General features: G+C 36.4%; 1 protein-coding gene across 1 annotated transcript; it reads left to right on the forward strand.

Moving 5' to 3' along the window:
• Positions 1-9,830: 9,830 nt before the first annotated feature.
• On the forward strand, positions 9,831-13,167 carry LOC114359098 (acidic juvenile hormone-suppressible protein 1). The gene is made up of 8 exons (XM_028313343.1): positions 9,831-9,950; positions 10,231-10,364; positions 10,503-11,324; positions 11,431-11,597; positions 11,675-11,928; positions 12,008-12,220; positions 12,307-12,489; positions 12,850-13,167. The coding sequence occupies exons 1-8, from the start codon at positions 9,851-9,853 to the stop codon at positions 13,113-13,115; spliced, it is 2,139 nt and encodes a 712-aa protein (XP_028169144.1). The 5' UTR covers positions 9,831-9,850; the 3' UTR covers positions 13,116-13,167.
• The last annotated feature ends 4,356 nt before the right edge of the window (positions 13,168-17,523 follow it).

Consider the following 17,523-nt stretch of genomic DNA (forward strand, 5'->3'; position numbering starts at 1 on the left):
ATAAAAGCCAAATAAATGTTCTAAGTAAGCCGTAGGTATGGCATCATTTTGATAAATGATAAACTAAGCACAGCCTTCTATAAAGTCAAGTACTTTAGTAAACCCAAATAAATGGTAAGAAACTATTTTTGTAAGAGCATCTTACAAAAATAGTTTCTTACCATTTATTATCAAAAAAAAAAATGTATTCAAAAACAGACAAGGAGATACTATACAAGATTACTATCATTATTGCAAATATTTAAGTAAAAAAGTTGTCAAAGATCTAGTGAAGTGAAAGCGACCTTCGAAAACAATGACTTTAACAGGATGAAGGGATAATCCTTTCGAAAACGTCATGTTGACATTCCAATTATCGGTTTGCCACCCTTATCGCATCGAAAAAGAAAGTGTTAAATGGTCAAGTAGTTGAACTACACTAATAACTGAGGTTCCGTAGAGTTTAGCTTTACTTACCTGTGTGTGATTAAGTAGATAGAGAGTTTAACATCGGATATTAGAGGTTCGTGGTATTATAATAAATAAATAAATATCCTTGGACATTTTACACTGCGCCTCTAGTCCCAAACTAAGCAAAGCTTGTACTATGGGTACTAGACGACGGGATAAACATACATAAATACTTTTTTTTAAATACATACATATTATACATAGAAAACACCCAGACCCGTCACAGAAATTAAAATTCATCATTTCAATTTCTGCCCGGCCGGGAATCGAACCCGGGACCTCTCGGCATAGTAGTCCGTTCTGAACCACTACACCAAGCGGCCGACGATATTAAATCATATACAATAAGCAAATGCCTAAAAAGTAAATTGATTAGGTAGATAACTTTCGAACGGGAAAAAAATAGGGGAAAAAAATAAGTTGACAATACATAGTAAGTTTAAGGCAAATTTTTATACAGGTCCTATAATACAACAAGGAGTTCTCCTTTTTCTTGGTTACTTAAACTATTTATCTGCTAGTATTATCTAAATACATATTTTAAAAATATCATATCACCACTATATTCCTAACTATCAAGCAAATTCAATTAAATAAGTACCACCACCAATTACAAAAATACGAAAGTAAATTAAAGTTCTGCCAAGGACCCTTGAAAAACTGTCACTTGCTATGCAACAATACCAAAACCGATTAGACCACCAGTTGTGACACAAGTTTGACAAAATATTTTGCAGAATCCGTTGTTTGTCGCGTAATCCTCCCTTTCTTACCGGCTTAGAGTGTTTTGTTCTTTATGCTCTCGAGTATTGTGGAGCGAGAGTGGATTTCCAGGAACATTATGATTGAAGTACCGACGCAAAATAAACATAGATAAGCCTTTCTATCGTTTTGGAAGGTATAATACTGGATTTTTGAGCTAAGTAGCGTATGCTGTGCTGATATGATTACGTCGGGGGTTATAATGACGTTTAGTTTTTGCTCTTACAAATGATAAGTTATTGAATAAACTTACTTAAAAGTGTATGGTCAACAGGACTTCAAGTTAAAAACATTGAGGGATCTTAAGTAAATGCATGGCAACGTTATATTTACGTAACGCAACGTGGCAGTTGGAAAAACGATTAAGCGAAAGAGATTCGTTATTTACACATGAGAGTATCGCCGTGCACACTCAATGTATGCGAGACCATGGATGGAATAATTAATAGGGCTGTTACATGAACATCGGTAAACTTAACCGAGTCTATCGGATATTGAGAATTTGAGAGTAAATAAAACTAACAATGTTGATATAAACGGATTTAAACATGTTGCCTTTTTTAATCGCAATACTTACTTTAGATGGTCACTAACAAAGTAACAAATAAAAAAACCGGCCAAGTGCGAGTCGGGCTCGCACACCGAGGGTTCCGCCGTACAAACGTAGCGGTTTACAATTTATGACGTATTAAATCAAATTACTTACTTGATTCCGTTGCGAGTAGTGGCGAATTTCAAAATATGCGGTATGATTATTTTTTATTTATTTATTTTTCCTATATTTGCATTATAGGTAGGTACCTACCTCAGCGTTTTGAATTTTTGCGTTGATTTAGAATTTCTCACAGTTTAGAGGCAATTAGATTTAAGAAGTGTTTGATATGAATTTCAACTTTAATATCTCTACGCGTTCATGTGAAAAAGGGTAGGTAGTAAGTTTATAATTATTAAAAAAATATTTTGTCATGTAAGCAAAAATAATATTTTAAATTTTATATAACTTCAAATTTATCATTTTCGCAATTTTTCCTTTATCTGTACTATATAACGTTGCTTCGTGCCGAATTTCAAGATTCTGAGTTCACAGGAAGTACCTTGTAGGTTTTGATTCCCTAGCGTGTGACGGAAATTCGTCTAAGGTGTCGGTATAAACTGCTGTATCTTTTGATCGCGTTAACTTAGAAGTTTGATTTTTTTACTTCTTAAAGGGACAATAGATCTAGGTATTTGGTATAAATTTCAATTTGATACCTTTATTCGTTCGTGAGAAATAAGGTAGTAAGTTTCATTTTATTAAAATATTTTTATTATATTATATAACTAAAAAAATGTAATTTTCGCAATTTTTCCTATATTTGCATTATATGACAATGCTTTATGCCAAATTTCAAGATTCTGAGTTTACGGGAAGTATCCTGTAGGTTTTGATTCCTTTGCGAGTGTCGAAAATTTGTTGAAAATATCGACATAATCGGCTGTATCTTTTGATTGGCTTGGCTTAGAAGTTTGATATTTTCACAGCTTAAAGGGACAATAGACCTGAGTATTTCATGTGAATTTCAGCTTGATACGTTCACGCGTTCTTGAGATAAAGGGTCTTGACAGACGGACGGACGGACAACAAAGTGATCCTATAAGGGTTCCGTTTTTTCCTTATGAGGTACGGAACCCTAAAAATCCATGTATACGATTTCACGTTCGTTGGAGGCGGTTTCGCTCCAAATCCGAACTCAAGAAAACTAACTAGAGAAATCGAATGACGAATTGGGATCGGGCGTAAGGAAAAATCTTTCTTAGTCACCTGTCAAAGATATGGGCACCTATAAAAATATTTTCCATACTATTTGTCAAGTCAGTTCTATATTTAAAACCATCACCAAATACGAGTAACCCCCGGTTCACACATGTCTCCGTTTTACCGTTCCGTTTTATCGTGTACGTTTTTTTTCGTCGATGGCGTATGTAGTTGTATGAGCGACTTCACACATGACACAGTATTCTGTATACAGTAATACACACAAAAAACGTACACGATAAAACGGAACAGTATAACGGAGACATGTGTGAACCGGCCGTAATCTGAAATAGTGGTATGTCCTATCCATATCCGAACTCGAAGCAAGACTCGCAAATATCCGAATCCGAAACGCCGTACCTAACATCCCTAGTATAATTAATACACAGCCATCTGTAAAGTGTCAGCGCGAGCGTCGAAAACAAATATATGAATACTAGCTTTCCGCCCGCGGCTTCGCCCGCGTGGAATTTTGTCTGTCACAGAAAAACTTTATCGCGCGCGTCCCTGTTTCAAAAACCGGGATAAAAACTATCCTATGTTCTTTCCCGGGACTCAAACTATCTCTATGCCAAATTTCATCAAAATCGGTTGCGAGGTTTAAGCGGGAAAGCGTAACAGACAGACAGACAGACAGACAGACAGACAGACAGACAGACAGACAGACAGACAGAGTTACTTTCGCATTTATAATATTAGTTGGGATGGGATTAAACACAACCTTATACCTCGTTACTGGGATTTGTTGCTATTCCACTGTAATGTTAAGATTAACTGCTAGTTTAGCAGTTATTTTACTGTAATGAATTCATTCTCATGAACAATTCTCATAACACTAACTAGATGTAATAGTAGCAATAGGTAGGTACTTAAATAACTACATGGCTTTTAATAATACAGCTATTATAATTGTATTTTTACTATACATATTTTTAAGTTTTGTTCTGAAAATGTAATCCTGAAAATGTCTTAGTAAGCGACAGACAGGTATTTAAGTATTTAATGAATAAATAAAATGTGAGTCCTTACTCAGGTAATGTCTTTTTATTTTATCAAAGACAAATGGAGATCAAATAATGTACATACCTACCTTGTGGGTGACCTTTTTGTCATTTTTTTTTCTTTCTCCTTTTATTGTAATGTATTTTATGGATGTAAATGTATTTCTTTAACATTGTTTGTAAGTTGTCAAATAAAGATTTTTCTTTCTTTGTTTTAATCTTTACATAAACTGTAATCACTATAAGAGGACTGTGATGGGTAAAATTAAATTTGATTAAGATAAAATAAGGATAAAGATACATTTATTTGTTCAAAGCAGGTGTACATTAGGTTAACATTTATAAATGGTTTCAAACTTGTCACCACTTGTGCACCACAAATATCTATCCTACTTTCTACTAATACCTATTATAAATGCGAAAGTTTGTATGAATGTCTGAATGTTTGATAGGTACTCTTTCACGCAAAAACTACTGAACGGATTTTGATGCAACTACAGTATTATTGTTTATTACCCAGAATAACATATAGGCTATAATTTATGACGAAATGTGACAAACTTAATACAAAAGCTAGTAATTTTGTGTCGAATTAATTATAAATCAATAAAACTAATAATAAAAATAGAGGCAATACATTTTTTGCTTTAATTAGAAGAACTAATCGAAGTTCAACAGTTATGACTATACCTATACTATGTAGGTTCGTAGGCATAATTTAATTTAATTTCTACGCAAATTGCACAAACTTACTATTTAACTGAATAACTTGGAACTGTGACAGCAAGCAGAACTTGGCATCTCCCGTTTTTTGTTGGGAACTCTCAAACTCGAGTTTTAACTGGAAAAATTAGGTTTTTTGAGGCAGTAGTTAATACGGTGCCGGGAGCGCTGATCGTTTTTTGCGGCACCCGATTCATCCACCTTGGGCCGACAAATGTGCGGGCAATCCGGTAATTTATTTTTTTAGCCAATAAATTACTCATACGTCAAAACTTTGCTCTGGCGGGCCCGGGCACAGAACAAGTGATATATTGGCTCTTGTCACAGTTACGTACAGTACGCCGCGTTAATAGTGTTCGTTTGAGAACTACTTTTTAATACTCATAGTATTGAATAAGATTTTAATTTATGAATTTGAGTTACCTACTAATAATTACAAGTACAAGCTAGGTACAAAGTATCTCAGTGTCAGGCTAAAATCAAGAGTAGAGCTGATTAACGACGATAGATATCCTAAAAATAAGCTCTCTTTAAAACGTAATCTTTACATCGGTTAATACCTACTTGATTAAGTAACCTGTACAGAAACACAATAAGTAAAATAGAAAGTAAAATAGACTAGAAAAATAACTACAAGTACAGACATTTTACGCAGACACATTATGGCTGAGTTGCACCACTTAACTTTGCGGGATTTTTGACGTTTGTCAAAGTTAAAGTAAGATGATGCAACCCAGCCTAAATCTTGTTGATTTTACATAGAACTAACGCCCGTATTCACAAACATTACTATGAGGTCTCAGAGTGCGCGTGGACGCACAGGGTGAGATACGAACCAATCACAGAGCTTTATTCAACGCTGTGCGTTCGATTTGCTGCTTCACTTAAGCAAGCATCGTTTGTGAATACGATCGTAAGTATCTCGTAGCGTGGGAAAAGAAATGTAGAGACTTTTCAAAATAATTTCATAATTTATTTCAATCATAGTTAGATTGTTTTTACATAGGTACATTCCATAATAAAAACATTGCAGTAACAAACGTTTATTATGTTGAATGTTTATTATCTACTAGCGGCCGCCCGCGTCTTCGTACGCGTGGATCCCGTTTTACCCCCTTCATCTATCTTACGCGGTTTAGATTTTTTCATACAAATGTTTTTTCCCGCTAACTCCCGTTCCCGTTAGAATTTCGCAATATCCTGTTGTAACTAAGCTTTAAGTTTACTAAGGGACCTGCATGCCAAATTTCAAGCGTCTAACTTAAGCGGTTTAGATTTTTTCATACAAATGTTTTTTCCCGCTAACTCCCGTTCCCGTGAGAATTTTGCAATATCCTGTTGTAACTAAGCTTTAAGTTTACTAAGGTACCTGCATGCCAAATTTCAAGCGTCTATCTTACGTGGCTTAGATTTTTTCATACAAATGTTTTTTCTCGCTAATTCCCGTTCCCGTAGGAATTTTGCAATATCCTGTTATAACTAAGCTTTAAGTTTACTAAGGTACCTGCTTGCCAAATTTCAAGCGTCTAACTTAAGCGGTTTAGATTTTTCATACAAAAGGATTTTCCCGCTAATGCCCGTTCCCGTGGGAATTCCTAAGTATCCTATAACCTGCCCAGGAGTATGAAGAATAATTGTACTAAGTTTCGTTAAAATCCGTCGAGTAGTTTTTGTTTCTATAAGGAACATACAGACAGACAGACAGACAGACAGACAGACAGACAGACAAAAATTTTACTGATTGCATTTTTGGCATCAGTATCGATCACTAATCACCCCCTGATAGTTATTTTGAAAATATATTTCATGTACAGAATTGACCTCTCTACAGATTTATTATAAGTATAGAATGATCATTTACACGACCAAAATACGGGGCGGACTGTACACTATCCTACCAATTTTTAAAAAGGTTCAATTGACAAATTACTCTTAGTGGGTAAAACATTTATTTTAATGAACGCTCATTAATAGACAACGCATTTTTAAGTGTTTTGTGTAAAGCAATCTTTTAAACCTCTAGTTCGTTGATTTTAGGAATGCAATTAAGTTTAACATAATTCATTTTCATGTTCTGAAACACCGATTACTTGTATGCAGTTGCAGGTACACTATTTTATTACTTAATTACTGCATGGTATACCTACCTAATTATGTAAATAGTGTGGAGTGGATTACATAGTATGCATTGTTTCAATTATCTTGTTTGAAGAAAAAAATGTTTAAAGTAAAGATTACGAAAAGGAAAAAATGTTTCAAAAGAGCGTCTGCTTTACCGACTTTGATGCTTAAAAGGTATGTAAGTAGGTGTTTTACACTTGAATTCAGTAAAAACAATCCAAGCCATTTCAGTACTTTATCTTGTCAGTTGACGAAGCAGCATAATGCACCCCTATGCACTTTGACTAGTGGACGGATGACACAGCAATACCGTTGATGGAAATTCGGCTGAACTCAATATGGGTAGGTACCAGCGTTGCCAGTTTTTTTTTTCGCCAAGTCGGGACTTTGGTACTTTTTGAGTGAAAATAGCGGGACTCTTCCGTCAGAAGCGGGACATAGTAAAAAAACGTATTATAATCAAAGGTTTTCAAATATTTATCTTTTTATTTCACTTAAAATTACGTTTACGTGACAATAGATAGCAAAAGTAGCCATAGAAAATGTACCTATTTTAACAAAAAAAAATATTTTAAATCAGATTTACTCTATCGCTAAATTCGTCTTTAGAATAAAAAAAGAATAAAATTAAAAATGTTTTATTCTTGAGAATAATTATGGCGTTTCAAACAATAGTTTGGTGAAGTGAGTGTCTCTCTCCGAAAAGCGGGACCGAGCCTGTCCCGCGCGGGACATTTAAATTTGTTTAAAAATCGGGACGTCCCGCCAAAATCGGGACGTCTGGCAACGCTGGTAGGTACTCTTGTTAATGAAAATGGACAGTATGTGCGAACAGCTAGGGACTAGAATTCGCTGCCTGCTTCTTTTTTCCCGAAGAAATGCCGTTTGGCTTAGTGGTTCGTAACGCAATTCTATGCCGAGAGGTCGCGGGTCCGATTCCCGTACAGTACAAACATTTGTGTGGATGAACACATTTGTTTGTATTGTAATGGGTGTTTTCTATCTATAAGTGTACCTACGTATTAACAAAAAAAATTGTATCTATTTTTCATTCGTTGTCTAGTACCCATAGTACAAGCTTTGCTTAGTTTGGGACTAGAAGCGCAGTGTAAAATGTCCAAGGATAATAGGATTAATATAATAATAAATATATAATCCTGCCTTTTCATAAGGCGATAGGGACTTACAGGGCTGATATGTATCATCCTAAACTGCATCACACTTAGGCTGAGTCGCACCACCTAACTTGACCGTAACTTTAAGGATAACCGGCGTATTTTGTATGGAGTTTGACAGATTTTTGACGTTTTTTAAAGATAAAGTAAGATGGTGCAACCCAGTCTTAACGTTTTAAAGGCAAGTACATACTTCACGTTATATTATACCGGACCTGTAGTTACGATTGCAGTTTTATTGTAACGTCAACATACAATGTAGGTACGCACGATCTCACCTGTGCCTCTTAACCTCAGGTTATCCAGGGAGTACTAAAAGTGTTTTCATATTCGTATTGAAGATAAAGTAAAAACATTCATTGAGTACATTGGGTAATTTACTACCTATAACTATCTAAAGGTAAGTTTTCGACATACGTCTGATACAAACGTATGCGTATTTTTATCAAATTAGGACAACCTAAATACAGATATTCACACATACTTTAACCACCAAAAAAATATGAAAACGTTAAATTTTCCCGGAAAATGCATGAAAATAAAAAGCATGATTACCTACTCTTTCTTCCTTTAGGGCTTAGGGCTTTGTCCCTTATATTTTGTTATTGTCCCTTATATTATTCCACCATAATTTGATTGAACCTAATTTACATCATAAGAAAAATCTAGCAATGAAAAGTATCAACGTTTTGTACCCGATATTATTAGCATTTATACTTTCATTGCCAAAAAGGCAATCAGCCCAATAATATTTCATTAGAGAATACCCACTAGTGGAGTGGAGAAACCGAGAAAGAAACAAAATGCAAGATCCAATTTACTGGCCAGTGCCTAATATCCCTGGAGTATCTCTAGGTCGTTTTGATATTAACTATCTTTTAATATTAAAAGCGTCTACATTCCACTGTGTATATTAGGTATCTTTTGTCTTGTTATTGGAGCTTATAAAGCCTAAGTTGATAGTTACTAAATATTTGTAAGTGGTTTAATTATAAAGAGAGTCTCTCTTTTACTTTCGTTTATTAAAGAGGTTTTAATAAGGTTTTGTGATTAATTAAAAAAATACCGTAAACAAAGACGTCATCAATATGTAAAGTCCATAGTACAAATTAAACATTATGAATGACTTAAGAAATGACAAAAATAAATCATCAGTTGTAGAAATGTTACATCATGCACCCGATATGCTTACAAACATCGGTTAATGTCACTTTCGTTTATCTTTAAACTATCAAAGAAATTAATAAATATGCACTTGTGTAGAAATAAAAGGTTCCATCAATAAATCTGTATCTGTATATGTATATTTTCTATTGACTACTAACTCTACCACTATACTCGTACCTTCCATGTCAAAGTCAATGAGTACATAAATGTGCATATAAAGTTTGTTAATGTGTCTAAGTAGGTACCTAAATACATTTATTTGTAAAAAAATAATTAAGGTTTAAAATCAAATGGTGCACAATAACATTTCTCATCAAAATATTAGAAAAAAAAAACCTGTGTCAAAAGAAATCATTTGAAGCTGTGTAAGTACCTAAGTATTATTTTGTGACAGTGCAGTTTAAAAAAAAACATTATTTAAAATTCTAACATTAGGGTGTTCCATAAACCCTGTCACTTGTTTCTATAGATCACAAATTAGTATGTATAAAACAATAAGAATAATAGACATGTCATTTGCTTTCTTTTATCCGAACAGATTAAGATAGGTCAGGTACGAAGTGTTTACACAAGCCAAGGTACTTGACCTATACCTGGGAGATAAGGATGCGTCTCCTATAAATAGGGTAGCCGCTGTTTACTGGGCATCATTCGGCATGGCTCGACTCGTGCTGTGTGTGTTGGCCTTGTTGGCTAGTGGGCTCTGCGCCCCAGAGCCTGCGCCTAGCGTGGAACAGCTACAACAAACCGTCCCTGGTAAGTAATAAGACTTAATTTAGCTTGACACCTTCCTTGGAAAAAATAGTGCATCTTCAGCTTCTTTCTTTGATCTTTCCACATAATTCTTAAACCTATTTAGTCTGGTGGTGGCCGTAACGTGGTCTGCTAAAGACTATCACGTATCTCAATTTAGCATCAGCAAAGTATTTACTATCATTATTATACTTATTTGTTCATATGCCTAGTTTTTTTTATTTGTTTATTTCAACCTCAATTGAAAGTGCATTTTGGATTTAATTTTGTTTTTTGTGAAAAGTGAGCCATGAGGACTTGGAACAGCAGCAGAAGCTGATGCTCTTGTTCTTCCACACGCACGAGCCGTTGCACCTGGCTGAGCACATCGAAATTGCTACATCATGGGACTTGATGAAAAACCTCGACAAGTACCACGTAAGTTTTGTTTTTACATTTATAAATATTCTTTCATATTACCCATATCACCATTCCTATTCTGTAAAGAAGAAACATGTGAATATTTTTTCTTTTTAAATCTTCTGCACTGTGATTTACCTATTTCATATGTTACAGAATGCTACAGCCGTCAACCTGGTCGCAAAGATGATTGCACACGATTGGCTGCTCCCTCAGGGCTTACCTTTACATCTGCACGAATACGAGCACACTTTCCAAGTGCAGACCTTTTTCAATCTTCTGTACTCTGCAAAGACTTTCGACACTTTCTACAAGACTGCCGTATATCTAAGGCATCACATTAACGAATACATCTTCGTGTACATTACGACCGTCGCCATCTACCACCGCGCTGACACCCAAGGAATCATCGTTCCTCCGCTATACGAAATTTTCCCCTCATTCTTCAACAACGGAGAGATCATGGCCACTGCCCAAAGGATTACCACTCATGGCCACCGATGGGTTGAGCACTATCCTAATACCTATGTTTGGGACAACAACGTGGTTGTTATGTGGAACACTACAGTCTGGCCTTACTACAGTGAAGAAATGCCTGTATCTTACTTCACTCACGATTATGGTCTCAACAACTATTACTACAACATTCATATGCTCTACCCGTTCTGGCTTGGAAATGAAGTAGTGCCTTTAGTCAAAGATCACCGCGGTGAATGGTTCTGGTTTGTTCACAAGCAGATCCTCGCTCGTTACTACATGGAGAGATTGTCCAACGGTCTTGGTGAGATTCCCGAGCTTGGTCTTGACATCGTTGAACAAGGTTACACATCTGGCCTGGTCTACCACAACGGTATTCCTTACCCTGTTAGGCCCAACTACTTATACCTGCAACAGCCTGGGTTTGTGCACAAAATCAACCAGATCGTTGACTTTGAACGCCGCATTCACGAAGTTATTGACTCAGGATACTATATCGCTGTGAGTTTACCGCAAGGTTCTATTATTATTAATAATGTATCTAAATACATACAATATGTATGTAATATTTAATAAAATATGTACCTATTTTATTAAATGTTTCTAGCCTTCTGGCGAGCATGTTAACATCAACCACCCTGAGGCTATTGATGTGATTGGACGTTTGATTGAAGCCAACGTGGACTCGCCTAACAACATGTACTACAAAGACTTCATCAGTGTCTGGAAGAACCTCCTCGGAAACTCTAATGTGTACGAGCCCACATACTGGAAGTATGTTCTAAATTTTTTACAGTTATTTTTCCCACGATAATGATAGAATTTAAGCTGATATAACATTTCACTTTTAGGGGCATCCCATGGGTCTTGCCATCAGTCTTGGAACAGTACCAGACCGCTCTTCGTGATCCGGCGTTCTACATGATCTGGAAGCGAGTACTGCATCTGTTCACTTTATGGCAGGAGAAGCTTCCTCACTACACCCACGAACAGCTTTCTCTGCCTGATGTCGAAATTCAGAGTGTTGCGGTTGACAAACTGGTGACATACTTCGAGAATTCCTACATGAATGTTACCAACCACCTGCACTTGAACGAAGTCGAAAGTAAGATTACAAAAGATGGCCGTATCCTGTGAATATTGTTCACGATTTCACATAATTTAAAAAATGATTTGGTTTTTAGGCGAGCTCGTATTCGACAACAAGAGTGTAGTGGTGCAGCACCCACGTCTGAACCACAAGATCTTCAGCTTCCGCGCAAATGTCCACGCCAATGTTGCCAAGAACGTTGTTGTCCGTCTGTTCTTGGGTCCTAAATACGACAGTCTCGGCAGGGAGATCCCCCTCCACTTGAACACTGAGAACTTCTTCCAAATCGACCAGTTCCCTTACTCCTGTAAGTATTCAAACTGATTTTTACTGTCTATTACACTTGATTTCATAAAGTAATGGACGTCGATGGTAATATTTTCTTAATTCCAGTGACCCAAGGAGACAATGTCATCGTCCATGCGTCCAACGAGAACCAGTTCTTCATGAAGGACATGCCATCTTCGTATGACGTTTACGAGAAGGTCCAGAGCGCGTTGCAAGGCCACGAGCAGTTCTTGTACGACACATCTTTGAAGATTGACCACTTCCCGCAGCGACTTATGCTGCCTAAAGGTAAAATTACCATTTTATGAACAAGAATAGAATATAATAATTTATTTATTTATTAGGGAGATCAACAGTTTACAAACAATGTAACATTAACACTTAACACTATGGAAAGCCAATAACAGATAACCACGTAGTAGCTTAGTTTAAATTATATATGTGTACAAACAAACATTCATCTACTAGACTTTATTGCGGTAAATGTATTAGATTCGTAATGAATGTCCGTTTCACAACCAAAGACGATTAGCATGCAACATAGGTATGCACAAATTGTACAAGAAGTCTTTAAATAATTTCTATCTACACCTGCTGCTGAAAGTAAATTTGGTGTGCCTCTAAACGCTGACCTTATATCTTTTCCAGGTCGCGTCGGTGGCATGCCTTTCGTGCTGATGGTCTACATCTCTGAGTACCACGCTCCCAACGTCCTCCACGGTACTGGCTTCGACCCCAAGCTGTCTTTGGGTCTTGGATCTGGCGCTCGCTTCTACACTGGAGATCCTCTGGGCTACCCGCTCGACAGGCCACTGTACGAATGGCAGGTACTAGACCTCAAGAACATCTGGTTCCAGGATGTCCTGATCCACCACAAACATACCCCCGAAATCTACGTCAGCCATAACGAATGATGACCTCACCCGCCGTTTTGATCGATGCCGGCAATGTGTTTTATAGCCACCAGTAATATTAGTTTATTTATTATAATCCATATAACAGCAACTGAACAGTACAAATATGTTATGTATCTCCCCACGAACAAATAGCAAGTACAATAGTCGAATGTTGCGGGCATCATTGTAGTTTAATATTACTGCTATGTATTCTATTAGTGTATGTACTGAACTTTTTATATCTATTGTGTATAGATAAATAAATATATAAATATTATGTAAAAGTTTGTTTTGTTTTACCTTCCAAATAGTCAGCGGCGTGCAATGCATTATTAGTAGTTTATTAGGGCCCGATTCGACCAAACTTTTATCCGAGAATAACTCCTGGTAAAACTGACTGACAGTTTCAGTATGGGAAATAATATGTCAAAGCTGACGATTTATTCTGAGATTAATATTTACTCTTGTTTGGTCGAATCCACCGTAAGTCAGAGAGTAGGTAAAATAGACAACACATCAGACGATACATTTTTGTGTAGAAATAACAAAAATAAAATACTCAAATCAAAGTGATCTCTTTATCTTGTTGTCGTATGGTGTACCTATACCCATAGTTTTTTTTTTATAAATAGGTACACAATTGTTAGTAAAACACTGCTTATTTTGAAACATGTGTAGTTTAGACAGGAAAGTACACACAATAGAAAATTACGCTTGCTAACATAAAATATCCTATCTATGAAACTGATTTTGATATTTTAACTTACGACATTAAGTTTTTATGGAAAAAATAACTAATAAAATAATAAAAAAAAACATAATAGGTACCTAGCTACTAACCGAATTGAGAACCTCCTCCTTTTATTGAAGACAGTTAAAATAGCTAATGTGACGTTGACTGTACCAGTGTACCTGATGACGGAATTTAACTAAACACTGGCATAATTAATTTGCAGTTTAAGTAAGATACCTGAAGTACCCTTGAGGTGGATTTTCAGCAAAAAGTTAGTCTAATGTGCTGTCGATTTTACAATACAAAAAAGCTAATTAGACTACTTAGTGCATTTTACACTTATTATAAAAATAATTTTAGTGGTAATTATATTAATTTAATATGTTTAATAAAGAAATCTTTTTCTATTTAACCAAATCACTACCACACAAGAACCACGTGTTCAGCATGATAAATGCTATTGCCTGAACCTATTTAAGATGGAGTTGCATCAACTTACTTTAACTTATAAATCGGTCAAACTCCATACAAAAAGCACCGGTTATTGTTATTGTAACGGTTAAATAAGGTGGTGAAACTCAGCCTAAGTGTTCAGACTGATCTTGAAAAGGGTTTTTGTTAACCCTTTTGCCCTGTCTGAAAAATTAGAAACACTGACATGGAACGTGTAGGGCTTAGGCGGTTATCACAGCGCCGCGCTCCGCGTAATTTTCATATAAAAAATCACGCGCGCGGACGCGTTGTCAGTGTGAAGTGCCGCGCGTGTTTTCTATACAAACTGAGGTACTTGCATACAATGATTAAATCTGTCGCCCCGCGCTCCGCGGCGCGGCGGAGCGCGGCGCTGGCGGCCCAGTGTGATAACCGCCTTAGTGAGTAAATAACAAAGGGGATTATTTGCACAGAACTAAAGGACATCATCCAGGTTTCATATATTTTTGGTCCAAAATCAAAAGTGCCGGCCAACAAAAAAAAGTGCTGTATTCTGACAGAATACGTCTGCCTTAGCATTTGTTACTATGGCACCAAAGCCGTAGCTCCACTGTGCGTCGAGTATTTGAGATCTAAAAGTCATCGACTATTCATACATTTTTTGTTCAAAATCAAAAGTGTCGGCCAATAAATAAAAAAGTGCTGTCTTCTGACAGAATACGTCCGCCTTAGCATTTGTTACTATGGCACCAAAGCTGTAGCACCACTATGCGTCGAGTATTTGAGATCTAAAATTCATCACCGATTCATACATTTTTTGTTCAAAATCAAAAGTGTCGGCCAATAAAAAAAAGTGCTGTCTTCTGACAGAATACGTCCGCCTTAGCATTTGTTACTATGGCACCAAAGCTGTAGCACCACTGTGCGTCGAGTATTTGAGATCTAAAATTCATCGACGATTCATACATTTTTTGTTCAAAATCAAAAATGTCGGCCAATAAAAAAATAAGTGCTGTATTCTGACAGAATACGTCCGCCTTAGCATTTGTTACTATGACACCAAAGCTGTAGCACCACTGTGCGTCGTAGTATTTGAGATCAAAGTCAGTCGTTTCATATATTTTTAGAACTCAAATACTACGATGCACAGTGGTGCTACAGCTTTGGTGCCATAGTAATAAATGCTAAGGCGGACGTATTCTATCAGAATACAGCACTTTTATTTTTTGGCCGGCACTTTTGATTTTGGACCAAAATGGATGATGTCCTTTACCTACATAAAACTAGGTTTTTCCTGCGGCTTCTCTTGCATCGGTCTATCAAGAAAGTCTTGAGCTTTTATGGGTATTATTATAGATACACTGTGAGCAAATATTATGTAATTAAATAAATTGACGTTATTTTCTTCGAAAAGAAAAATCCCTCACCTAACTGCTGTCATAATATTATTATGTTATAGTAGAACAGAAAAAATCTAAGCCAGCCTCTTGTCGTTTCAATAAGGGGACGTCCACTGCTGGGAAAAAGGTTTTCCTCATCGATTGGTCCTGAGCTTCTTTATACAATTTAAATAAGTAGATAGGTATTGTATTCGATATGTAATTATAATAATTCAGTCTTTCCAAAGCGGCTGGACCGATTTAAATGGGACTTTCATTGGAAGAGAGCGATAGCGATTTCGTAGGATATTTTAAGTTGTGATTTTGTTTTGCAACAATTATAGTCAGTACAGGACAGGACACCTGCACTATTTCTTAAGTATACCTAATATACCTATACACTAGTATTATTTATCTGTGCCTATCTATACGAATACCTAATTATTATTATCATTATTTCGAAAACTGAAACTCAGGCGATTCAGTGCTAATGTGGTATTTTCTTGTAATTACCCGACTGCGCCAGAAGGAGGGTTATGTTTATAAAAAAAAACCTATGAAAAATCACTTGATTGGGATGAGCTGTTGTTGCCATCTGGCGAAGACAAGTGAAATAAGTACCACGCCATCTGGCGATGACAAGCGAAATAAGTACCACGCTATCTAGCGAAGAAGACGAGCTGCTAAAATGAGCACCACGCCATCTAGCGAATATAATGAGAATTACTACCTACTTGCTTTGTGTGTTCCTTGCTTGGTACGTGGCTGCTAGTAATAGCATCTTTGAAAGCAAAAGTTTTTATCTTTACTACTCGACGCTAGATGTCACTAAACATCGACCTTTTTGTACTAATTTTTGAGTTTGTTAAATATTTTTACTTTACAGTGTGCCCACCATGAGTTTACGTTAGGTGTGCTCGCTAGCGACTGCGTAAAAAAATGACATTTAAATGTATGACATATTGTGCAGCGCCCCTAGCGGCTACTTTCAAGAAATAAAATCTTCATATAATTTTTTGACGTATTCGCTAGCGAGCTCACCTAACGTAAACTCATGGTAGGCACACAGGCCGTCGCTATGACCTATGGCTCCCATCAAGTCACACTGTTACTCGTTAGGACCTAAAAGCTTTAATTAATAATTCTCCCTCTTTTCAAACGACTCCAATAATGTTGTCAATCGTGAAATTTAAGAGCCAACTACATAATCGTTCTCTTTGAGTTATTTAATTTATTACTTGTATTTATTCATTTCATAGTAAAATAAAAACTTAGAGAGCACGTTATCTGTCCAACCAGCTACCGAACCCTGGCCTTCGAGATTTATGACAGTCAAACTGAAACCACTGGTCTACAGGACAGGAGCATGTGTTTTTAGGGTTCCGTAGTCCTGACAAGGAACCCTTATGGTTTCGTACCCTTATAGTATCCGCCTGTCCGTCTGTCTGTCTGTCTGTCCGTCCGAGGTTTTGCTGGGAATCTATGGGCACTAGAGAGCTGTAATTTTGTGGAGGTAAGGTAAACGCACCAGTATGAACAGTGCCCCAATGAAGAACACTTTTTTTAAACTCCTGTATCATGAAATACCGGTACTTTAAAACAAATGGAAATACTAAATCATGGACTTTGGACATTTTACTGTCAAAATACTCAGTTTTTCATTTTGAGTGTCGCCCATTTGTAAAACGGTGATCACTTCAAGGACACGCGGCGTTTTTTCGAAGATTTCTTACAACATTTCTTTAGACAGATGAGTTGTTTTACTTTATATTAATGTACATACTAAGATTTGGTAAAACGAGTTTGTTATTTATTTTCAATGTGAGATAAGTTTATTGTCAAGCTATTTATAACAAAAAAACCGGCCAAGTGCGAGTCGGAC

The sequence above is a fragment of the Ostrinia furnacalis genome, unplaced genomic scaffold (genome assembly GCF_004193835.3).
Source record: "Ostrinia furnacalis isolate ACB-3 unplaced genomic scaffold, ASM419383v2 OfSCF4234, whole genome shotgun sequence".
Taxonomy (NCBI): Eukaryota; Metazoa; Arthropoda; class Insecta; order Lepidoptera; family Crambidae; genus Ostrinia; species Ostrinia furnacalis.